Raw genomic sequence first — 25,849 nt, forward strand, 5'->3', positions numbered from 1 at the left:
CATAAGTGCAATCAGTGGGAGATTTGCCATTTCCCTCAATGAAGAAAGATTAAATCAGGAAGTTTGTTCTTGCCCAGCAGCTCTAATTCCTTAAAGATTAAGCACATACCCAATCTATTCCAGCAGTGTGAAAATAAAGTAAAACATGCAATGACTTCAATCTGTTTTGACCAGTTGCAGTGGAAATATTGCATTACTCTATTGCCAGCCTCACATATGTACAACTCCAGCAGAGTTCATTAATCTACAGCTGACAGGACAGTTATTACTGTACAGCAAAAATGTTCTAGTGACTAAGGGCAGCATAAACAAGCTTCCTTTACATGGCTATAAGACTTTGTCATGACACCTAGCTTAAAAGTACTTTTGACTTTTAAATGACAAAAGTATCCCTGATTTTACACTAATTCCAAACCAGGGCCTCCAACAAATCTATCTTAAAACAGGCCAGCTACCTGTGACAGCATCAGTCAATAAAGTAGGATAATCACAGGGCAGTCACTCTCTCTGTCCACTTCTCTGTTTAATATGGGGCAGCTTTCAAGGCCAATCCATAAGATGGGAGCATAAACAATGTTTTTCTCCTGAAAAGTGGCAGCAGGATTTCCAAAAGTTGGTGTGCAGTCAGACATTCTGAATCCCACACCATGGAATGACAAACAAAATATATCTATATCTATGCTATACAGGTGTCAATACACTGTGGGCTGTGATCAACCTGAATGGGAAGAATATGAGATGCAACACCAGGAGTCTGAGATGCAAATTTCTCACACCTAGTAAGTTTTCAGGTATAAATTAAAGGAAATATGCCATATCTGCTAGACTGCAGGTATCCCATAGGCAATCAGAAGGGTAGATCCAGCCCACAAGGCAAATCTAGCCAAATGTCTTAAAATTATCCCACCAAAATTTTCACTTCTGGAATGAAGGGGAAGGTCATTACTGTCGATTATCAGTCCTCTGTGACAGTAGCTTCAACAGCCATTCTGAGTCTCTAAAAGGCAGCAGTGGTCTCAGCACTGGGCTACCCAGAAATTTGTGTTCAGCCATAGCGCTAAAAGGTTGGTCCCTTCTGTTCTAGGCAATCCCAAGGAATGACTACACTATGGAATTTAAGTGTAATTCTAGGGACATAATTCTCCTTTCTGAGGCTTGCACAGTTTTGATCTGGTGGAAAGCTAAGGCCTAAGAAGGTAAATCCAGGCAGCTGTATGAGAAGTACTAACTTTCCTCCCTCCAGCTCTGCCAGTCAGCATTAATCTTAGGCCATCTCCGTCATCTCCTAATCAGCATCACACAGTGGGTGTGTGTGCCCAAAGCACTGATACGGCACAGCTTTTAGGGAGCCAACTCTGTCTCCATGACTTCTTGCCAACATTCAGCCATAGGATGCAGACAGTGAAGCAGCTGTACTCTGTGCTTCTCTCATTGTACTGAGAATGCAGTAGTGCTCAGCATGCTAACCTTTCTCTAGGACCCTAAGTGTCACAGCCAGGCTTACAGAGAAATCATTGATAAAGAACAGAGTAGGACTGGGGAAAGGTGTCCACAGAAGACTGGTCAAGGAGAAGTTAGTTTGAGCTCTGTTCATTCCCATTTGCTCTTTTACAGAGGAAAAAAGAAACTGTTCTTCCTGAAACATTCAGTAATCAAAGGCAGAGAGAAGTAAAGATCCCAAATCCGTATTTAAGAGAGACCATCCAAGTAGCACAACAAATGGAGCTCCCCAGAGAGGAACCTCACTGACGTGCTTTACCACTGGGCAGGCTGTGCTGTTCCCGATATTACACGTCTGTGTTCTTAAATGGTGCACTCACCTTAGGAAGAGAGTATTTGGGCAATTTAATCTGTGCAAAAGGCTCCCGTCTGTACGACACATAGTAATTTGCTCTTCCACCAGCTGTCACCTGTGGAAATCCAAAGAAAGTGAGTAATGACCCTTCCAGGACGCCCTATACTGTCCCTCTAAACAGGTTTGACAACCTTTCTTTCAGGTATCTTTTCTATGAGCTGCACAGCTGTCCCTAAAAGCATCTGTATAACTCCAAAGAAATCCTAGACTTGACAGGGCTGAAGCATTATTTATTAAGCTGTGCTAATAATCTTTCCACTTTGTGTCTCGTGCTTCAAATCCAGCACAATTTTAACATCTCAGGAAAAAGAGAAAAGTGGGTATAAAGTTTAAGGTCTTGAGTGGAGGAAAGAAGATCTAGCCTCATCACATAGTTCCAGCACAACTATCTTGGGCAAGTCATTTAAAGTCTCTGCTTCTGTTCCTCTCCTGTAAGAAGGAGATAATACCTCTTTTCTCTGCTGCTTCTCAGCCTTGTCTGTTTGCACTGTAAGTCCCTTGGGGCCAGGGTTGTCTTCCAGCAACCTTTTACAGTGAGTAACAGCAGAGATTTGCACTAGCACCATTTAATGCAAACACTAAATGCAATGAATGTGCTCTTGGAAAGCTGGAGCTAAGCTCTTAGATGCTTTTTGACACTATAAAACTCGTTTCTCTGAAATCATACCATCTCTGAATGAGGATGGGGGGCAGAACTGATAGACATCCAAATCTGCAGTTTTATGGACTGAATGAGCTATAAAGGCTACACATAAATGCCATGCATCGATGAGATTTAGCCCTGATAATTTGTAAAATACGGCATTTTAAACCTGCCCCTAGTCACTTACTCTTGCTGTGGGTGTTCTTTCTGGCACCTTTTCAGGCCTGGCTATGACAAGGCTTACACCAGTGAATTTCCTATATGCTGCTGTTTTGGCAGGCTTGCAGGTTTTAAGATAAAACAATACGCAAAGCACTTCTCTATTATACAGAATGTCATTTGTTAGCTTCTTAAGTTTCCAATAAAGCTAACAGAAAGGTCCTAGATTTTCTCTTAGATATACTTCCTTTTATCTGACAGTGATATTTCAGAATAAGCTTACATGGAATATTGCTATAGCATCAATTATATTCTCAGCAATGACATCACCTCCAGATAGTGGTTTTCTTCCCTAGAGAAGCTGTCATTCGAAGGACACAATATTACTAGTCATGAAATCCGATATCTAATCAACTCAAGATAAGGTTTCTCTATTGGCACTTTGAAGAACTGGAAAGAAAGGAAGGTTTAGAAATAGGACAGGCTTCTACGCTAAGACTTCCCCTTCTGCTTGTTTCCCATTTTCACTTGTAATGTTATCATGGCTGCTTTTAGAGCTTCCAAAAGAAAGAAAAAAACCCCAAAAAACAACAACCACCTTTATACCACACACCACATAAGAAAGCAGAAGAATGACCCATATCACAGCACCAGACTCTGTACAGGCAACATACAGCTGAAGTCAAGGGGAAACACAGACGTGAAAATCTAAAGCAATTTGCCTACAGTCTCAAAACAAGCCAGTGACAGAGACAGGGAAAGAACAGGAGTCACTTTACTCATTTCATGTAAAGTGCACTGTGGACTGGCACATTTCTGTGGACTGGCATTTCGGGGTCCCGCTCTCCAGCTGTGAGGATGGTGAAAGGGCTGTAAGCATTATTCTGAAGGATAACTTTCCCATCTACATCTATCACATCAAAATCAAGTTTTCACAGGAGAGAACAGACTATGCAGTTCATTCAAGCTCAGTCCAACTCAAAGAAAAGAATTAATCTTGGCAATAATTGTATCTCTTTATCAGCTCTACAAGCACTGCCCAAAGCATCCCGCACTTCCAGGTCATATTAACTAAATAGCACAGGGAATATTTAAATATCCCCTCTTATCTTGGCGATATTTCTCATCTCCAGTGGAACATCCAAATTCTCAAACGAAATAACTCCGCCACATGAACTCATTTTAGACCACTCATGATTTCAGCACCAGATCATTATTTGTAGCAGAGTCCAGTGCTAATTGGTAAGGACCTTGGATTCAATATCCACCTCTTCTGATGGGCTGAGACATGGTCATCAAATCATCTTTAAGATGCAGACATGAATATATACATACTTTGTAAATGCTGTGATGACTAATTAACATTGGGAGCAGTCCAGCAATCCTCAAGTTAATCACATGGAGTGGCAGAAGTATCAAGGGGTGATCAAATTCCCCCTTCTGTGCCAAGGCAGGATCTACTCCAAGTCTGCCACACTCAAAAGATTTTACATAGGGGTTTTTGGCTTTATGCCACTGCAAACTGGAACTTGGAAGGTTTTTCGTTTGGACTGTTCATTTGATTGTTTTTTTAAGGCAGAAAGGTAGGATGCAAACAGTGTTCCAGTTCACTACGCATAGCTAAACTCCCTTTCAGTCCTCTGCCTTGACTAGGTCACCTTGAAAAAGATTTAGAAATAGAAATCTTTGTGGTCTGTGGTCTTTCTGAGCCAGTTAATATGAAGCCACCCACAATTCTGTTGGCAGGAGTTGTGCAAAGATTTTCCCAGCCAGGACCTCATCTTTTTACATGCACGGTTACAACAGTTCCAAAAAATGATCAAGCCTTCAATAAAGCTTTGGCAAGGACTGTGGTAGAGAATGAAATTTGGAAGGCCCAACTTAATTTATTTTGATGAACTTTTCCTTTTCCTATGAGCACACTCTCCAACGCTGTAAATCCCAGAGATTACGATAGTGTTTTACCCTCTAATGCCTCCTTTTAGTTCACATTTGATGAATGTCACCCAATTATTTACTGTGAGCTCATCTGTCATGCTCAGCACAGAATTAGCTGGTTTTTTGTTTTTCCTCCTCCTTTGCTAATGACTGGTTTGTTAATCTGTTTTTCTGGATTTCTATTTTATGTGTTTAATTGGGCTTCTGGCCAGTGGAAATGATTCCTTGGGACAAATGTGTTTGTCATTAAACACATCTGTGTTTCCTAACCTGTGTTCCTTCTTCCTCCCTCCACTCATGGTCTACTACTTTTCTTTAATACTTCATTTTATTTCAAGGTAAAAGTCTGGTCTGACATCAGTTGACACTTAAGAACAGCGACATGAAAAGTTTCTCTCTAAAAGCCCTTAAAGTTGCAGTATGCTGGCTCACCCCCCCCCCCCCCCCCCCCCCCAACCTGCAATGGAACACAGTGCATCAAACACAGAAGACAACAAATGCATTCACAAGGCTGCAGAGAATTAGAGAAAATCTGTCATGGGATCTATTAACCTTCATAATTTCTGTGACATCTCTAGAAACACACTAAGCTATTTCTTGTGTTAATGTCTGAATATGAATCTTTAAGGGTGGGGTTTGTTTCTCTTTATTTTCTTAGACAGATATTCATCTTAACCAAAAAACCACGTGTCATCTAAAAGAGTTTTGAGAGCAAGCGGGATGAGTTACGAGGACCCAGAAAGTAAAGACACCCTAGATGATGCCAGGAGCTGTAGACCACAGCATACCAGGCTTCATTCTCATCTACCTGGCTAGCTGAAGATGGGATCTGTAATTTCCAATGTAAGGCAGGTATTGATGTAACAAACATGAAACTACTAAATCTCTGAAATAACCCTGGGCTAAGGAAGACCCCCAGCTGCCTCCTGCTACTCAAAGAACTCACAGAAGCCTAAACGAACATGCACCAATGCTGACAATGAAACACCATGTATTAAAGGCACAGCCTTGGCAGAAAAACAGTGACAGTGTACAGATAGTGGTCACTTCCGAAGGTAATGGCTAAAAAAGAATGGAGGGCTTATTTCTACATCATTTATCAGCCTGGGTGGTTTAATTGATGATAACAATCACTTGCCCTGCACAGTTATTGGGAATAGATTATCTACATTTTACACCGTACGTAATGTTCAAAGAAAAAGGGAATTGATAATGGCACAGATCAACCCACAATGACCAGTCATGTTTAGACATTTGTAATTCCTGTCATTTACTTTCCCCTTTAAGCATAGTAAATGGCAATTCAGTCCATTACAGAACCAAATTTTAAACTTCTTTGTTGATAGTAAGTAGCTGATAGAACACAGTTGATGTGATTTTCAGTAAAACCCTCCCTTTATTTCTGAGGTGACTTCCCCTGCTTGTAGAGTTCCCTGCTTCCCAGTAACATAAAATGAGTTGGTAGAAGTAAAAAGTTGAAAAACACTATCAGTATTGTAACAGCATCCTGGATCCGTGTTCTCCACCTCCATAGGGTGCCCTGGCCTCCCCCTTCACTGCTTTAACTTTAGTTAAAGTTCTCCTTGTGGGCATAAAATCTCCCAAATAAAATTGTGGAGTAAAGCATGGAGGAGAGATGACAAGCAGGCAGGCTGTTCAACTCACACCTTTGGTGAGGGATTTTGGTGCTCTTCAGAGGTAGCTACTGTCTAGGCCTTGTACACGTTTGCCAGCATTAGCACTGAAAAGTTGTGCCTTCTCTCCTAAGCCTAACGCCAATGTCAGTCACAAGAGATTCAGATCAGGAAGAACACATCTGCACGAGTTCCCTCCTGATTATCCGCCATAGCCAGGACAAACCATCTTCCAGATATTTCTGTGTACTGAGGTTCTTCGCTGACCCAGAATAAATCATATCATGATAGGTACCATCTAGTCTGAATTATCTCCCCATGGTTTTGATTAATATCATACCTTCTGCACAGCAATATGCAATTACCCGAGTGTGCTGCAGAGACATACAGATTAGTGTTTCTGTGCACAAAGCATCCTCAAGTTGCCTGGTAAATTCAGCAGGCTTTGAAAACATGCCACTTTTTAGACTGTTAGACTCATCAGTGAAAATTTGCTAAGACAAAGGAGCAATTTTGGTTTTAAAAATTTTTAAAAATTTATTATACTGGTCCAGTCCCTCTTCACTTCTCTCTTTCCTCAGAGCTATGATGGCACAGCTATAGGACAGAGTAATCTTGAGTGAAAATATTGGATTTTTTTAAAGGCAACCTCTGCAGAAAATGTGCACGGTTACACCCACAAGCCACATTAAAGCTGCAAATGCACATTACCCACACAGAAACCAACTTAAGAGAAGAGTGTAATTGTACACGTTCAATCTCCTTTTGAAGGATTTCGGAGGAAACGTATGAGTCTGCCAAGGTAATCCTTTACATCTGCTGCAGACGCTGCTGATAAATCAGACACAAGGGGAGGGGAGAAAGTGATAAAGTACAGCACAAAAAAGAGTAGAAATAAAATAAACATAAATAAATAAAGGAAACAATCAATGTTTATCAAAAGATACTTAGGTTCAAGTTCCAAATCTGATATTTGGCACAGCAAAGACGAAACAATACTAGAAATGGATGAAAAGCACCCAGCAGTGAGTAGGAAAGTAGCTAACTACTTACTGCCTGTCTTGCTTTAAGAAGAGCTTTTAACTAGCACTTGGAATGCACTTTCTTTCATCTGTATGGATTAATTTCCCCCACTAGAGTGCCATCCAGCATTTTAAATAGGGGCAAGAGAAGATCAGCTGTAGCAGGTATTATTCACCAGTAAAACAGGTGTAATCATGTTCATCATTTAAATGTCTTCATCCTATTAGTTTCATAATAAGCTTTTAATGATTTCTTCAATAAAAGACTCAAAAACCAAACCCTACAAGTTGGAGAGTGCTCCACTGTCCCGCCAAGCCGTTTTCTCTACCATCGATCGCAAAGATAAAAATCAATTGTAGCTAAGCAGGGTGAAGTTAAAAATAAATTGCACGGATTGATTTCTGTTAAGACCCTTGGCTCCGAGTTAAAAAATGGAGGAAAGAAATTTATATTTGAACATGGTGTGTTTAGCATCTATGAAAATAAAGAGAAGGCTCTAGACCAGAAAATCAAAGTTTAATTTCTCCCCTCCTATCTTCTTTCATTGCTGAGAAGTTTCACATTATAAAAAAAAAAAAAAAAAAAGAGGAAATTTACTACTTATTCAAGTTATTAAATTGACAGCTTGAGACCTGAGGTCAGGAATCCATATGAATTGGCATAATCTCAGCTGTGGCTGCTGCTTCAAGTCTACTCACCTGATAACTGACTTCGATCCAGCCAATACGCTCATTTCGCCAGCCTTAAATACCCAATAAACTTGAAACATACACTCATGTCCTACTAAACATAAGCACTTCCAAGTTTTCCTAAACAACCAGAGTTACAACCAGTAACAGTAATAAACTACTCCTCTGAGCTAACCTTAGACACATTTAGCTTAAGATTTAGGAACTTATTTTTGCCCTCTGTAGAACCTTAAAGACAACTGTCCCCCCACCCCAGTTCTAAGGCTGTTAATAATTTTTTTCTTGTTACCGAGTCTGAAAAAAAGTTCTCATATCTAATTTGATAAAAATGGAATTCGATTTAGATTATTTTTTTTTTTTAAAAAAAAGGCATTTTGTTTAAAAGCCATTTTCCATCAAACAACTTCAGCTGAATTTTTTGGACATACTCTGATTAGGTGTCCAAAAAAGGCAATCTTATCCACAGGTTCTATAAGAAGCTATCAGTAATTGTGGGTGAATACTGACAACTGAGTATGTTTTCATAGAACCACCATAGAACAGCTTGGGTTGGAAGGGACCTTAAATATGACTTAGTTCCAGCCCCACTGACATGGGCAGGGACACCTTCTACTGGACCAGGTTGCTCAAACACCCATCCAAACTGGCCTTGAACACTTCCAGGGATGAGGCATCCACAACTTCTCTGGGCAGCCTGTTCCAGTGCCTCGACACCCTCACAGTAAAGAATTTCTTCCTAATATCTAATCTAAATCTACCCTCTTTCAGTTTAAAGCCATTACTCCTTGTCCTATTGTCCTGATTTTGGCTGGGCTACAGTTAATTTTCTTCTTAGTAGCTGGTGCAGGGCTGTGTTTTGGATTTAGTATGAGAATAATGTTGATAACATATTGAGGTTTTTAATTGTTGCTAAGCAGTGTTTGTGCTAAAGCTTGGACTTTTAACTTCTCAGGCCCCACCAGCGAGAGGGCTGGAGAGGCACTAGAGATTGGGAGGAGACACAGCCAGGACAGCTGACCTGAACTAGCCAAAGGGATGTTCCATACCATAGAACATCATGCTCAGTGTATAAAATGGGGTAGGAAGAAGGAAGAAGGGGATGTTTGGAGTGATGGCATTTGTCTTCCCAAGTAACTATTACAGGTGGTAGAGCCCTGCTTTCCTGAACGGCTGCCTGCCGACGGGAAGTGGTGAATAAATTCCTTTTTTTGCTTTGCTTGCATGCACAGCTTTTGCTTTACCTATTAAACTGTCTTTATCACAACCCACAAGTTTTTTTCACTTTTACCCTTCTGATTCTCTACCCTATCCCACCAGCAAGGAGTGAGTGCGTGGCTGTGTGGTGCGTAGTTGCCAGCTGAGGTTAAACCATGACAGCTATCCCCACATGCCTGTGTAAGAAGTCCCTCTCCAGCTTTCTTGTAGGACCCCTTTTAAGTACTGGAAGGCCACTATAAGGTCTCCCTGGAGCCTTCTTTTCTCCAGGCTGAACAACCCCAACTCTCTCAGCCTGTCTTCATAGGAGAGGTGCTCCAGCCCTCTGGTCACCTTCATGGCCCTCCTCTGGACTTGCTGCAACAGGTCCATGTCCTTCCAGTGCTGGGGGCCCCAGAGCTGAACACAGTACCTCAGGTGGGGTCTCAAGGGAACAAACTAGAGGGGGAGAATCACCTCCCTCGATCTGCTGGTCATGCTTCTTTTGATGCAGTCCAAGATATGGTTGGCTTTCCGGGCTGCAAGCACATATTGCTGGGGCATGTTGAGCTTCTCATTCAAACACTCCCAAGTCCTTCTCCTCAGGGCTGCTCTCAATCCATTCTCTGCCCAGCCTGTATTTGTGCTGGGGATTGCCCTGACCCATGGAAGACCTTGCGCTTGGCCTTGCTGAACTTCACGAGGTTTGCATGGCCTCATGTCTCAAGCCTGTCAAGGTCCCTCTGGAAGTTTTGAGATTTTTCTGATGCAAAGGACGACTGAATTGGTTCAAGAGCTTTTGGCATAAGTGTTTACTCCTCTGAGCCAGAGGAATTATTCAAATGTGTATTGTAAGAGTCCCACTTAGCTGCACCACACAACAACATCTGCAGAAATTCTGGGTTTGCTCGCTCTGACTCATGCTAGTGAGCAGGCTGGGATGCTACCCTGCTGTGCAACTCTCTGAATTAAGCAAAAGTCTTCTAAGCATAAAATTACTTCAGAGAGTGAAGAAGAGCCAGACATATGATCAGTATCAAAGAAGAGAATTTTGACTTAAAACTTTTCACTTTCCACATGGAATTCCTGCCATCTATAGGAACTGTAGCTGCTCCCACACTGGTACATGTGCAAGCTGCGTGTAATCACCATCCCCTGCTCCTAAATGGCAACACCACAGAACCCATCGCATTGAGGAGGATTATAAAACACAGACAAAACTCACTCTCTCTTCCCAGCTCCCCTCAGACTCCTTTCTTGCTTCATCACATCAGCTTCAAAAAAAGTGTAACCACCAGAGTAGCTTAGCTTTTTGGACATTGGACTATTATAGGTCCCAGGACAACCTGACCTAAAAGAATCTGGAGTGAAGAGCAAGCTGTGCAGTTCCCAGGAGACTGAATTGCAAATGAAATGGCACAGAAAGGTGCCAAGAAAGCTTCCCAAGAGGGGAAACGGCAGGAGGGACCAGGTGAGAGACAAGACCCTCTCATGAATTTCAGCCTGCAGTTAAACACCTCGATAAATTATGCCATGGGAGTGGAAAGGGGAAGGGGCACAGAGCTCCCACTCTTTAAAGGCCTTGGAAAGTGATAATGTACTGCATTTACTCAGCATGCCTTTTACTTTTACATGCATTTACTGCATGTACTCAGCATGCCTCTCTCATTAATGGCACAAAGAACTTCTCATTTGAAGTGGAAATGGAGCAGTGTCTGAAGCAGCCAGCCCTTTTCAATCAGAGCTTGCAGGTGTTGTTCCCTGTCCTTATGAGGCAAGGCCACCAGCCAAAGGCAGATCTGAGGGTGTTCATCTCCAAAGGCATTTCTTTGGCCTGCTTGAAAGAACAGGCACCACCCCCAGATTCAATCCATTTATCGGCTTCTAAATCTCAGAGGAGTCTTCCATGCCACGTAGCCATGGAAAGTGCTGAAAGTCCAAGCTACATTTCAGACTGACTTCAGCTGCACTCTGTTGGGATAGCAGAGTCTGCACCATCCCAGATAAAAATAAAGACATAAACCACAATCAAGGTAGGTATTGATCACCCATGCACACATCTCTACACTGACTTACAACCAGTTCAAATCAAAATGGCCAAAGTTACCCTGAGGGTCTCCAAGCACTGACAGAGACAAAAGCTTAAGGGAGGAATGGGGACAGTGTTCACTGGATGCTGAACTAGCCTGGTGTGACCTCTGGGAGGAAAGCCACACGCTGAAGGCTTTACACAAGGAAAACACAACAAGATTAATAGGGGGAGGAAACATATTTTCTGAGACCTACATCTATAACTGGGGAAAAAAGAAAAGACAATTTTCAGAGACCAAATCCTTCCTCAAGTCCTTCAGGATCTCGTGAGTATGCCCAAAAGCTTATCTGTCCCTTTTCTAACTCTATCAATTCCAATCTCATAGAAAATACTACCTCTCCCTGTAAACATTTTCTCACTTACATCCTTAGGCCAGCAGCACTGTAACAGCAGCACTGCCAACAGTCATGTCACATGTTCATGTCACACAAGAGTCACCATTATTGTTGTCCTTCTCCTGATACTTAGGGTTCTGTGTGGAAATACAGCCCCTACATGGGTCTGCACCAGTGCATTGGGAGTGTCACCAGTCCCTGCTAGCGGCCAGGCTTGTCTAACATGGCACTTCAGCCACCCAGCAGAACCACTGAGCTATTGCACTTGAGATAGCTTGCACAAAACCTTTGGGTAACTGGGAACAACTGCTTCAACTTAGCAATAACTAGCTCCCTATGGCAGCTGTAGGTCTGTCCACAAGAACATTGTTTTCTGCAGAAACCACTGTCCCAGAGCAAAGATGATTTCCAGTGAACACACTGCTCTATTCATACCCTCTTAGGAGTTATCAGACCACCACAAATGAGCAACGACGTACTGAGACTTTTTTGGCCCAGACTCTCCTCCCTCCCTGCAATAAGTCATTACATTTGCTCACACTTTCTTGCCTTTTCAGTGGGAAGTTTTCATCTGTTGGCAAGGAATTTTACGCTGATCATTCCCGCTCTTCTCTTTCATTTTTAAAGAACTAAGTAGCACTGATGATATTTGTTTACCTATAGGAAAATAACAAGGTTTTCTCCAAACAATGCTTTCTCACCCCAAACGAAATTTCCTGAAAACTGATCCCCATTTTCATTAAAGCCTATTGTATTTTAGACTCTTTTCAGCAACCTGAGTAATTTCATTAGAAAACCTGATACAAGACTTGCTTGAAAAATATTTTCCCCTGAATTCCCCCTGTGACTTATTTTTACCATAGAAATTCTCCAAAATATCAATACACTAGATTCATACATAAAGACTATCCCTGACTCCTGGGTCTTATAACGTAGGCTCTGCACATGAGAATACTGCAGCAGCTCAGGTAATTGTCAGGAAATCAAAGCTTATAGGCAGTTGCATGTTATATCTGCACATTAGTTTAAAAACTGATATTATCTCTGTAGCAAGTATTCAAAGGCACCAGTAAGGAAAGGTGTGGTACCACTATATAGAATGGCGTGTTACAGCTGTAGGGAGAGTATGGGCCTCACTGCTGCACAGCTATATAATTGAACAACCACCACTGACCTTAATGGCAAAGCTGCTCATCAAATTAGCTTCTTTTTGGTACAGTAAATAAATTCAGACATATTTCAGTTTTCTCACAAATAAATGACCTGCTGTGCAAGCTGTATGAATTTTAAGTATTAACCATGAAAGAAGATGATGATACTGGCTCCTGGCTACATCAGAGCAACCTTGTGAACTGAATGAAAACTTATACACACAAAGCAGAGGGCAGGATTTTCTCTTAATGTATCGATTTATGTAGAATTATCCAATCTTAGTGATGTGCTAGGCATGCTTAAATAACTATCGATCAATCAAATAGAAAGTCAATCAATAAATTCAGAGTGATTACCTACTGTTTAACTCATAAGAACTCTTCCTGCTCTCTCTTAGTAGCTATTTCTTCTTTCCTTCTTAAACTCTTACATTTTTCATCATGTGCTGTGTTATTTGTCTCCCTTTCCTGATAACCAGTCCCAGTCTTTTCAAACTCTTTTCATGGGCAAGACTTTTTCAAGCACAGGATCATTCTCATTATCTTTCTTTGCACTGCAATCCTGCAAGATCCTTTCAGAAGTGCTGCACAACAGCATTCCACATGGTAAGCAATCATTGACTTATAATGGCACTATAACATTTTCCATATTCTTCTTTCCCCTATCCATTATGCACCATAGTATCATGTTTGCTTTGAGTGCACAGTTGCACAGGTTAATGCCTCCCAAGAATCTTGCACTACAGGTCTGTTCATCAAATTGATTAGAATGGATATTCACTAGTAAATAACTGTATGCAGATAATCTAAAATGTTGATACCAATAGCTGGGATTCATCTTCCCTAATTTTAGCTGTCAAAAAGTTATGGGTCTTCTCTAAGCTATGCTTAGGTTCCTTCTAATATTAATGAGAAAGCTGTATTCAGACAGAGACCTATCTCATCCTGCAATACGTGCAGCAGGAGAAGATAAATTGCCCCTAAAGGTTTTAATCTCTCCACTCACTTTAGAGGAACACAGACTACCAGTTTAGACTAAAAGTCTACTGTTTTCATGACAAAAGTTAAAGGAAATGCATTTCTCTCTCTACTCTAAGACATTACTTCTGATTTTTTTCTAGCACAGACAGATCAGAACTCATGCCCCCATCCTTTATGCAGCTATTAAACCTCACCAGGTTCTTAACATTTAATTTGATATTTATTTATTCATTTCTGTCTAATATTTGAAATTCAAAAGAGCTGGCTCCTATATTTCTGTCCAAGATTATCCAGACAGAATGATATGCATGAGACATTGCACACACAGTCAATCTGACACATCCCATAATAGGCAGCTACAGCACATGGCTTGTGAGACTAATACATCCAGGACGTATCAGCACTCCTACATATGTACTGAGCAAACACTCTGCATAGCTCATCAACCATATGCTGGACACGGTGGATTTAACACACCTTCAGCTCAGAGAGGTGTGTGCTGTGAATCTGAAGTGTCTGTGTGTTACTCGAGTACTACATGGACTCAGTCCATGCCCTGTTTCTGCAGCTACTTATGACAGGCTGCTGGACAGTCAGAAGTCCTGCAAATGTGATACAAAAAAGAGGGAAGGTGATAGACAACCTGTGAAAGGGAAAGTCTCCTACCCAAAGCAGCAGAAACATTCAGCGTGTATATTTAACATTTCCTAAAAGTGTGGGTAAATGATTTTCATTTCAAACAAACGTTAAGCGATAATGAAACACTGCTCAGGACAGTCAAGGCACTTGATGTATTACATATACATACATGCATGTGTATACACAAACACACACACACATTTTTTTTTAAACTTGAAGCAATTAGCAGCTAGTAGCTTGAGCATCCCCCTGCTAATTTAAGGCAGAGGAATGCAAGCAGATGTCCTCACTGCGAGCTCAAGTTTCTAAACAGAGTAGCCTTGTTTTAACACAGGTGGGAGATGTGGAAGGAGAAACATCTGTAAGGGCTCATGCTAGCCCTAAAGAACTGGATATTCCACAATACCTTCAGCCACTGACATAAACCGTCAGATCAAGAGAGTCTCTCTAAAATACTCCCTGGAGGGCAGGGCATTTACTGATTGGAAAGCCACTGCCTCTAGTCAAATTGTGAGTTACTAAGTTGTAAAAGCTACATTCTCAGTGTGTTCTAGCAGCAGGTGCCCCTGTGATGCCAAAGGAAGTAGCAGCAGGCTGGGTTTCATGGGGGAATGAGGGGAGCTGTGGCTCCCATAGCAATCAATCATCTCCAGAGCAGCATACTCCCCTACTCACAGGAGAAGTCTACCAATATTCCTCAAGTGCATGCAGTTTTCATACTGCCGTCCTTCCAGGTCATATGGAACCAGTCCTTTACCTAATCCCAGCACAGAATTATCAGCCTCCTCTCTTACACTCCCATTTCTAAGAAAATTTCACAATAAACAGAGCAGAGCTTGCTTATAAGCTGGATACATGCAAGAAAAATGTTTCCCCAACATCCCCAAGGAGTTTAACATCACCCAGTCTTGCTCAAAAGGGAAGCATAAGTCTTTTCTCTACTACCTGAATCCAAGCTCCATCTCATCTCATCTCATCTCACCTCACTCCCTCTCTTCAGCATTGGTGAAGAGCGTTTAACATCATGTCTGTAATCTCTGTGTCTCCTGAGCTCTCTATCACCTGGAATCACTGCATCTTGGTTTCCATTTTTCACCCAAATGGCACATCTTCAGGAAGTGTTCTTCCATACCATACTATTCATTCTCACACTTCCACAGGTATGAAATGGGGAGGGATGGCCTTGTTCCATCCAGCCTATGTATTCTCAGAAAATCTCAAAACCAAGTCATTTCTCATTCAATTTCTGTCACTTTCTCCTCATCTCCAAAATCATCATCAACTAGCTGACAAATTTACAGCAACCTTCTGCTTTGAAGTTGCCCTGTAACATCTTTTTCCAATCCCTCTGCTATTTTACCTCCTACTGCAAATCTTTGTTCACTCCATTAGCATTACTTGACTGTCAAATCAGCATAAACCTTTCCATTTGTTAGAACGATCACTCACACCTTTCTTGTTTATCTCCCATTCCTCACTAACTTTGTATTTTCCAAGTAGCCACAACAACAGCAAGTTAAGAGCTTCTGTGAAACCCATGGACCCTTATGATTATTGAAGAATGAACTTTTATTATACATCAGATTCACCATAAAAGAAGTGATGAGCAGAGAGATCATCCCAGACTGCATAGCTAATCTATAGCCAGCAGGTATAGACTCTCAGCTCTTACGACTTGCAGTCCCATGCACTTGTCCTAAGAATATGCTTCCTCTCTTGCACAGAACCTCATGCAGGCAGAATTCACATTACATTTGTATCAAGACAACATACCTGGATGAAGATATATTCATCCTGAACAACAAGGGAGCTGATGTCAATGGAGCGCGAAAATGGACCACTTCTTTTAGTCTCTGAGCACTCTTGGATCCGACAGGTCAAATAGTGGGTGTCTGTAATGGGAGAATATGTGCACATGAGAAATGCCCAGGTAGGAGCCTGCTGTCTGCAAATATCATCAGTGGTTTGGAAAAAGGTCTCTGAAGGGAAGTCTTAACCTCATCTCCAAATAGATAGATGTTATTGCATGACCTACTTCAGCCTTTAAAACTCCACTCTCTGGAGTCAGAAATTCACTTCCATACCCACTATTCCCCTCCCCATTGTGCAGAAAACCCTCAGGAGATTAGAGTTCAAACCATAAATGGAGGGCACAAATCATAAATGCATCAGAAAACTGATGATGAGACCATATGGAGCAGAAGAAGATTTCAAAAGCCACCCAGGTAGAATTCATTGATTCCATTACTCTGATGGGAATTATATCCCCACCAGCCTCAATGACTGGTTTTCATTGTGGTAGTAACACACAAAGGAGAACAAAAGCACCCAAACCAGCACTATTAAGTTTAACTTATTTTGCTGTGAAAATGACAAGTATGTCCTAAAACATAAGTCTTTATAGTCAACATAGACTAGGTATGGAAACACCATGGACATGAAATAGCATGGCTAGCTGAAGAGTCTCAACAGTAGTTGTATGCACTGCAAAAGGCATTAAGTGCTTTGGTCTAGGGAGAAGATAAGACCATCACACTAACGGGATGCTTTGTGAGTTCTTGGCGTTGCTTGAGAGAAGGAACAGGACTAGGAGAAGAACATGAAGAAGACATAAGGCAAAGGCGGGCATGTAGAAAGTTGCTCGGAGTGGGAAGAAGAGACATGCCCACCTCCAGCAAGCTGTCAGGGCTTATAGGGGATTAAGCATTATTTCACTCAGGCTAAGGAAGGATCTCATGAAACAGAACAATCAAGGCACTGTGTCTTTGGATGTATGTAATCTAAATATGCCACCTCTGCCTTTCAACTGCTCTTCTGAAAACTGCAAACTGGGGACAACAAAAATACAACGAAGATGATGGCTGCAGTGATAAAAGGGTCATATCTTTTACACTGCAGCTTCTTCGATTCACACACTTGTTTGCATTTCTACAAAGGGTGAGGACAGACCACCAGTGAAGAAAACGGTGAGTTTATACAGGCTGGGGTGAGCCTGGTGCAGCAATTTTAGTTTACAGCTGCACTTTGTAGCAAGTATCTTGTCAAATTGGGCCCAAAAGGATAAAAGGGAATTTTAAAAGGACAGTAACTATCCTAGCAAAGCTTACAGATAAAATCTGCTACTGTCCTTAGTCTATGCCTTTCCAGTGACAGCAAAATGTGGTTCAGTGGAAAGCACCGGGGGCATGACTGAAATCCTCCGACACTCGGCTAACTGCCTTCCCAGCTTCAAAGACAGCATTCACAAACTGGCAGTTTCTCCTTCAATAGCCTTGTCCCACCAACAGACTCTTAAGAATGCAAAAGAAACACAAGTCAGAGGCATTGATAACAATAATAATTTTTTAGAAATATATTTTCTAAAAAAAGTCACAAACTACAACCAAACCTGAATCTAATAAAGGTTCATGCCCAATCGCATGACTGAAGTTCCATGTTTAAAGGCTGCAGGCGGTGTTCTGGGTTGGGGCACTGGGAATTCCAGGTTAATAAGGGCTACACAGCTGATTCAGAGCAGTTGCATAGGTCTGCTGCAGTAATGAAAACATCATCCCGCTGACGATGCTAAAGCAGCAGAAACTGTTGCTGATGCCAGCTCTGAGTATCTGGAGGTAATTAATGTGTATGGTGAAAAATATCTGATCTAGAGACAGTGCCAAAGAACCGGAGTATCGGGGCTGTGCTTTCTCCCAGCATAAAATACCAGCAGCAGTAGAGAGGTCAGACTCTCAGCTGGAATAAATTAAGGTTCTTCATCAACTGACAAATGTACACTTGGTCCAGAGCTGCTATTTACCTCTTCAGTGTGGAATCTAAGACATTTTTACAGTATATAAAAGTTTTGGCCAAAAACAAGAGGGTCTTCTATACTGCCATGCTACCCAAAGAGCTCACCAGCCTTGACTTGTTCTTTGAGGTAGCATTAAATTTAGGCAGAACAAGGAGAAGAGGTCAGGAATTGTATTTTTAGAACTTCATTCCCTCCGGTATGTTCTCCCACACAGTTGCCTGGATATTCTCATCCCTCCAAAAAAGGGGATAATCTGCTGCTGCTGAGTGACAGAATGGGAAGAGGAATAAAAACCTGTCATAAATAAATGCAAATAAATCATAAGTGTTGACATGACAACTAGCTTCCTGCCTATTGGGAAATGTGTCATTTTGAGTGTGTTACACCAGCAATCAAATATACTTAAAGAATGGCACCTGATTAATATTCACAAGAACCTGGTGGTGGAGAAGGGGGGTAGCTCACTACCCATTTTCCATTTAGTCTCCTGTTTATTTACTGTCATATATTTTACAACACAAAGCCTATGAAAAAAAACCCTCTCAGACACAGAAAAAATTATCCTCGAACCTGTCTACCTTTGGACACCAAAATAAGTTCAAGCCTTGTTTTATTTCCTGCTGCCTCACAGAAAATGGAAGATAATTCCCTTTAACATGTGATAAAAAATCAGGTGAAAAATATGACAGCACCCAGTTCACGTTTGTGAGTGACTCAAAGCAAGAAACAACCCCAAGTCCCTGATTAAGCTTCTTGAAGGGTAGGATCCCTTCATGAGCTATGGTCCTATTCATGGAGCACATCTTCCCCTGCATAGAAAGTACAGGGTCCCTCAACAAAAATGTTAAGAGACAAGGGGGCATGCTAACTGTTCTCTGAAAGGAGTTAATTTTTCAGCCCTGTTTTGCACAGCCACAAGTTAAAACGACAGCTGCCCAGAGGAGCAGGTGGCATGTACCCACACTATGCTTTTAAAGCCTTGCTTACCTTTTGCTGGGAGATATATGCCTTAAGGGAGGTTGGCTTCTATCTGGGAATTATTTCTAATTTATATATCGTCCCATGCAACACCAGAATTAGAGGGTTTGGGTGTTTTGGCTTCAGGGTTTTTTTTATTATTTTGCACTGCAAAAAGAGTTGAGAAGTGGTCCCTAATTCCTCATCAGCTTCAGAAACTCCTCGTGCTTATAACCCCACATCCAGCCACTTACTCAGCCCATCTGTGAATGAGGCAATACGGACATCAAGCAGCCTGGAAGGTCTGCTGTAGCTCAAATCCCAGCATCCATACCTCCACACAAACCCTTCCCACCAACATCTCACTTAGGATTAGGGAATGGCTCTCTCAGATGTGCAGCCATCTTGCAGTTGAGGAGCAAAAAACACCTCCCCATTGCTAATTAACAGTCTCCCATCTTGAGATTTTGGAGTGTATCTTTATCCTTTTTAGAAGTGATAAAACTGAAACCCTTTCTTGAAATTTGCAGTGATGAACTGGTGAAATAAGCCAAGCTACAAAGTCTCTTCTTTGCCCGCTAGTAGTGATAGCTTTGGCAGGAAGCAGGAGCACAAGAGGCTCTCTCTGGTGGGTAACACCCACAGATGTGGGTCCCTGAAGGGAGACATTGCAACAGCCCAACCTGTCACTGTGCTGAAGGCTGCAAAGGGCAGACCCACGTGCAGGCTACTGTGACTCGCAAAGACACAGGACACCAAGGTCTGCTCCTTCCTGGCAGTGTTAACTAGGCAGCTACAAGCAGGCAAGGCTGGCCAGCAGAGCTAACAGGGACAAGGGCAGCAGATGGAAACAAGTTGCATTGGGAGATTGGCTCTGCTTAAGTCAGAACCTGGTGCCAGGCAAGACTTAAAATCACAAACTGCCAGTGAAGATTACCATGGGAGGGAAAACTAGCTGGCCTCAACAATTTTTACCCCAAAGGAAAAGATCTAGAAATGTAGACAGGACTGTAAATTATTCCCCAGGAATTAGTTACCCTGTTTTATCTTTCTGCTTAGTTTTTCCCCCCGCCTCTTTTTCCTTTAATTAAAATACTTTTTATTGCATTGTATCTGTGAGTGGGGAGAAGATTATCTCACTAAACATCAGAAAGTTTAATATATCTTTCCCAGGAGTGCTGGTGGGTGCTTGTGTCAGTGTATTTGTAATATTTCCCTTGCATCCAACCCTGTCCTTGCTGCTGCCTATTACACCCAGGCAGAAGGTACAGCGCCCAAGGCTCCTACATGTTTTTATAATTTAAAAATGCAAGCATAGATTATTATTCTGCTACAATAGCTCTGCCAAGATGTCAAAAAAATGTGAAAAACTTCATCTGCTGCAACAGACAGGAACAGCTTGGGATCAGCTAGGCACTGGAATTAACAGCATCTTGCAAATATGTAAGGAGACTAAAAAAGTGGGGTAGGTGTTTTTTCAGAGGCCCTACCATTCCTAATGACCGGACAGACAAAACCATGGGGCAAGACATCTTGGAGGATGGACACCAGAGCAGTGAAGAGGACTTCCACCTCCCAGCTCCGTGAGCTCATTGATAGTCCTGACTCACTTATGGATAAATAAGAGTACAGCAAGCCCCACCACCTGTTCCCAGCCACAGAGCATATTTTAGGCTCCAGTGTCTGAATTGGTATTAGACAAGTTCTTGAGTCCCATTATCACTAAAAGGAAGAAGAAGAGAAAAAAATCATCCAAGTTCAGGAGTCTAATCCTAAATACCATTCCCTCCCTCTTTTTAAATTTTATTTTAAATAATAAGCATGGAGGAAAACTAGAAGAATCATGTACTTTTCAAGTGGCCAGGGACATTGAAGGCGTGGATTCTTGCCCCTGAACTGAGCAATGGGAATACTCAAATCTATGTCTGTTAATGCATCAAGTGACTGAGCCACCAAACTGACCTGAGGCATTAAAAAAGCACCTTCCCCCCCCCCTTCCTTCTCCACACTACTAAGGAAAACTTTCATCAGAAACTTTCTGATCAAGAGGAAACAGCTGCAGGGACGCATTTTCCAGCAGGTCTGAGTGCCTTAGCCATTTCACTGAGAGCATGAAGGCTCATTTCAGTTACAGAGCCAACTAGGAGAAAAGTTCAGCCTCCCACTCCTAAGTGCGCAGAGCTGTACCATTTCACACCAGGTAAGGCTATAGCTTTGAGGCAGTCAGTGTTTTGTAACACAAACTAATATAGTTTTAAGCCTTAAAAACTCTAATTGGAGCAGTATGCTGCTTTTGAGCTGTGCTTGGCTGGGAGAGGAGTCATTTTGGTGTTGTCCCCCAGTAGGACACATCAGCCGGGCCAGCAGAGCCCGCCGGGTCTCGCCTGTGCCTGCTGTCTGCGGGGACAGTGGCTTGCGATGGGCCTGTTCTGCTGACACTGCTGGTTACGCCTGGCTTTCAGTGAAACCCTCAATGCCATCAACTGCTAATTTCAAAATGCTGAATTTATACATTAAAACCAGAACAAACAGCAACCCCCCCCAAGCAAACAGGACCTGAAGGAAGAGAGTTGTCTGCATACTGGGGATACATCTTTCAAACAAAGCATCTACATCCTTGACACATCCAATATTCAAATAGCTGGGTGGGCAAGTTTAAACTTAGTTTGAAAACAGACTCCATCAGCAGTTTGTTTGCTTACTTGCTTGCTTTTTTTACTTGCTTTTGGCCACTTCTCCCAGCATCTCTGCAACAGCACACACAGCAGCAAAGGCACTGAAGAAGCCTCCCCACCTTGCCCACCCACCTGCCGGCCTGGTTTGCTTTTTCCACATATCCAACAAACAGCTGTCACCCCTGAGCTTTTATTGCCTGGTTATTTATTCAGCTGCCATCACTAAATAGCAGTAGGAGGCCAGCGAGTGCTTTTAGAAGATTCACAGCCTCGGAGAAGCCACCCTGATAGACAGGAGTTTGTTCACACAGCATCTGGCCCACACAGCACTTGACTAAAACAGAGAAAAGTTTGCAACCAACACAAATGAGGTCTTCTCCCAGAAATCCTCTACAGCCTCAGTCCTATGCTGCTTTTCTGCACTGTCCCTGTAGCGTAAAAGGGACACATGTCCCATTGCTCTGTGGCATTGAGCTAGAGTAAAGCTGGCTCTACCCCAGGAGCAGACAGATTACCATGCTGTAGGTCCTGTGAGAAATACCTAAAACACTTTGGAGAAAGTGGTGGGAAAAGTCACCCTACTTCTAATACTTACTGTCTTCTTCGCTGGAGGTTAATTACATAGGAATCTGCTCTATTGCAAATGTGGCCAGATTCATTTCAGTGAGGGGTTAAGAAGTATTTGTTTATCTGTTTCTTACTTCAGATCTAGGCACCTTTTCAGGGCTGTAATGTTTTTGTATGGCGTGCCTATTCATACATCATAAGCAAAACTGAAAACAAGACAAAGGGTACCTGGGCACAGGGACATTCTGGACAGAGGAGAAGTCTGGCTGTAGGTGATTTCCCAGATTTCCAGCTGTTCTGAACACCTCTGGAAATGCACGGAGGCTGTACTGCACAGTGCAGGTAGCCCAAATCTTTATGATTCATGTGAAATATATGATATTGAAATAGCTAAATAGGGAACAGAACAGACAGCTCCTTGGCCCAATAGATTGTGCTTCTGCCCAGGCTCTCCACAGACACAAGCCCTGCAGCCTCTGAATTTCCCCCCAGGGGCTAAAAACAAGAATATGCCTCACATCAAACTCCATGACCCACATCTTTCCTGTCAATTAAAATGTAAATGGAGAGACAAAATTAGTAAAGTGAATTTCCATTCCCACTCCATTCTTGACTCAAAGCCTGCTTTTTCAGCATTGGCTGCCGGCACTCACGTCCATCAGCTGTCCGGGCTTCCATGTGCACAAGGTCAGGTTCTTTATCCAAACCGGTCACCGACCTGGGGGGAGAGAGAGAGAAAGAGAGAGAGAGAGAAGGCAGCCAGTCAGATAAAAGGCTGCAATCAGACACAGAGGGGATGAGGGAAAGCAAAACCAGTTCAAGTTTACCTTGTGACACCTGGCATGTAGGTCCCTACCTCCTACCAGCTTGTCTCCTTTGTGTTTCTACACAGCCCACTCTGAAGGGTCATACACTAATCTTTAAGACTAACACCTTCCCAGGTGCTGGTGAGTCATCCTGCCTACCCCTTGTCTATAAGACAAAGACTACAATGAACATTCTTGTGGTGGCAAAGCGAGCTGGTTCCAAGAGCCAGTAAAATCAGAGCTCTGTATTAATGCTGAAGGCAAGACGAGGGCACAGCAGCTTCACGCTTATAGACAGCAAATCAGAATGGAGTTTCACTTGCTGAATAATGACATGAGAGACTGAGTTTCCTGATCTGCCTTGGTTTGCCAGGCAATTTCGCTATTGTTTACCTCAGTTTCCCCATCTTCAAAAGAAAAACAATGATGCATATATGTATGGTAAAGTTCTGGTAAGAAAAAATGCAAGAAAGAATTTACTATTCACCCCATGATCCCATGCCATGGTCCTTGATAATCATAAAAGACAGCATGATGAGTTTCTTTAACCTTACTAGTTGAAACCCAAGCACCTCAAGTCAAATCTTCCTGTGAATTATTTTACTCCCTAAAAATGTTTTGCAAGGCACATTACAAAGATAGTTTTCCTCCTGGCAGAGGGAAAGTCAATCCCAGAACAGAAATGGTATTATTAGTGTCCTGGCTGATAAGAATTACTGGGAGATGAACATTTAGTCCTGGCAATGGCTGGCAGGGGAAAAAAAAATCCATAGATGTCCACGTGATTTATGGAGCTGCTTCTCCTGAGTTAACCAAAGGGTTAGATTAAAAAGGGACAACGACAAAAATCAGTTTCTAATTTGGTGGAAGCTGAATTTGATACAGTAGATTGTAAATAATAGATTCCCTCTGAGCCAGCCAACGTTCACAATTCCCTAATGTTCTGAAACACTTTTACCACAATCTTTTGCTGCTCTCATCCTTGGGGCATCAACAGCTAAACATTAAAAGAAAGAAAGGAAAAAAAGAAAAAAAAAAGATAAGAAGAAAAGGCCAAAAAGAAAAGAACAAACAAAATACAAATGCTCTGATACGTTTTTGTGGATCTCATTGAAAATATAGTGATTGAAGCAATGACAAACACACGGACGTGCCAGAGTTCAGCCAAGATCAGCCAGTGCTGCAAATGTCAAAACAACTACATTATGACCCACTGTGTAGGTAACCGAAACTGGCACCGCTTGTTAACTACAGCACCGCATCGATAGCGAGTCCATTCACAACACACTGTGAATTGCAGCCAAAAAACCCCAACGCAACAAAACAAAGCCACACAGGCAGAGCTTTCATCATTCTACTCTCAGTGAGAAATAGTCTGCTCCTTAATCGCTACCATCAGTTCCAGGGTGATCCCACAAGGAAGAAAGCACTGTCTGTTATCAGTAAGGATGCCAGAATGGGCCTGAGTCCCTGTGACTGTGTAATTATCAGGGTCAAACCTTCTGAATAGCTGGACAGTTAAAAGTGACAGTAGGACAAGAAGTAATTCCTTAAAATGTCAGTGAAAAACATTATGGTGTGCAGCAATGTTATTTCCCAATATATATAGAAAGGGCACGCATCTTTCTGTGCATAGCAGAATTTTTCTGCCTTTTTCCCATTAGTAGCCCAAAATGTAACTCTAGCTGTTCAGCAGCCGTGACCCTTGCCTATGACAGACCAATAGGGACAGAGATACATGCTTACCAACAGATCTATCAATCACAACTTTATCAAAGGGAGTGGTAATTTCAGCACTTTTAGGTACAAGTTGGGAACACATTAGGGACCTGCCCCACAGCCTTTCCCAGCAGGCTTCCTACTCAAATCTAGCCTTCACCCTGGAGCCTGCATCGTCCAGGCTTCCTTCTGGAAGCCAGACAGCAGCCTTCTACCCAGAGCCATTTGCTGTGTTCTGACACCACAATGCCAGGCTGCCTCACCTGCTTCCCACAACACCTCCTGTGTCCCTCTTCTGCAGATGGAGAGGGCACTGTTCCTCCCCCCGCCGCAATGGGGCAAACCTACTCCTGGTCCAAGTAATACAAAACATCAATCTGCCCAAATGCTATTCATTTAAAAGGGACTGTAATTAGAAGAACCTAAGTATCTCCAAACAAAATCCAAAATACTCATTACCATTATGCAGTTGCATACACAGGCTCTGTGGTTCTACTCATAATGTCTATTAAGTGAGTACCAGGTGACAACAGGAGTCTCCTGAAACATGTAATTCCAGCTTAAACTTCTTTCCCAGTGCCATCTACTTGTTTCCTTAATTAGTTTTGACAAGCCTGATGGTTCTTTTCAGAAAACAATGATGAAAAAAGGACCAGCACACAGTACCTCCCTAGTACTCCTCTGCTTATGACTCAATCTCCTGCAAGCCAAAAGCAAGACAAGCTCCTGTTATCTGCAGGCAGATAACAAGCCTGTAAAGTAATGCATCGGTCACCTTTACTTCTCCCAAACTAAGTCGCTGTCTCATACCAAAGATTCTGATGGCAAAACAAATCCCTAGTCAATGCTGTTTCTTCATGCCTCACCTTACATCTGTTCCCACTGGCAAAGAGCACAGCTTTGCTTTGCAGTGCTCCAGCTCCTGAATATGGGTATTTTCAGTAAATGGTCTCTCATAATTTTTCTGGAGAAGCTTTACATGACAAATGCAAAAAAGTCAGT

The 25,849-nt window shown here is 42.3% G+C and overlaps 1 protein-coding gene across 1 annotated transcript in view; it reads right to left on the bottom strand.

Annotated features, from left to right (window-relative positions):
• The window catches only part of SORCS3 (sortilin related VPS10 domain containing receptor 3), a 304,363-nt gene that overhangs the window by 68,140 nt on the left and 210,374 nt on the right, over window positions 1–25,849 (bottom strand). The window contains exons 6-8 of the mRNA XM_055720617.1: window positions 22,976–23,040; window positions 16,107–16,225; window positions 1,821–1,910 (exon numbers count right to left, since the gene is read on the bottom strand). Coding sequence (XP_055576592.1) covers window positions 1,821–1,910; window positions 16,107–16,225; window positions 22,976–23,040 — 274 coding nt within the window. The remainder of the gene's footprint in view (window positions 1–1,820; window positions 1,911–16,106; window positions 16,226–22,975; window positions 23,041–25,849) is intronic.

Source organism: Falco cherrug, chromosome 9 (genome assembly GCF_023634085.1).
Source record: "Falco cherrug isolate bFalChe1 chromosome 9, bFalChe1.pri, whole genome shotgun sequence".
NCBI classification, from domain to species: Eukaryota; Metazoa; Chordata; class Aves; order Falconiformes; family Falconidae; genus Falco; species Falco cherrug.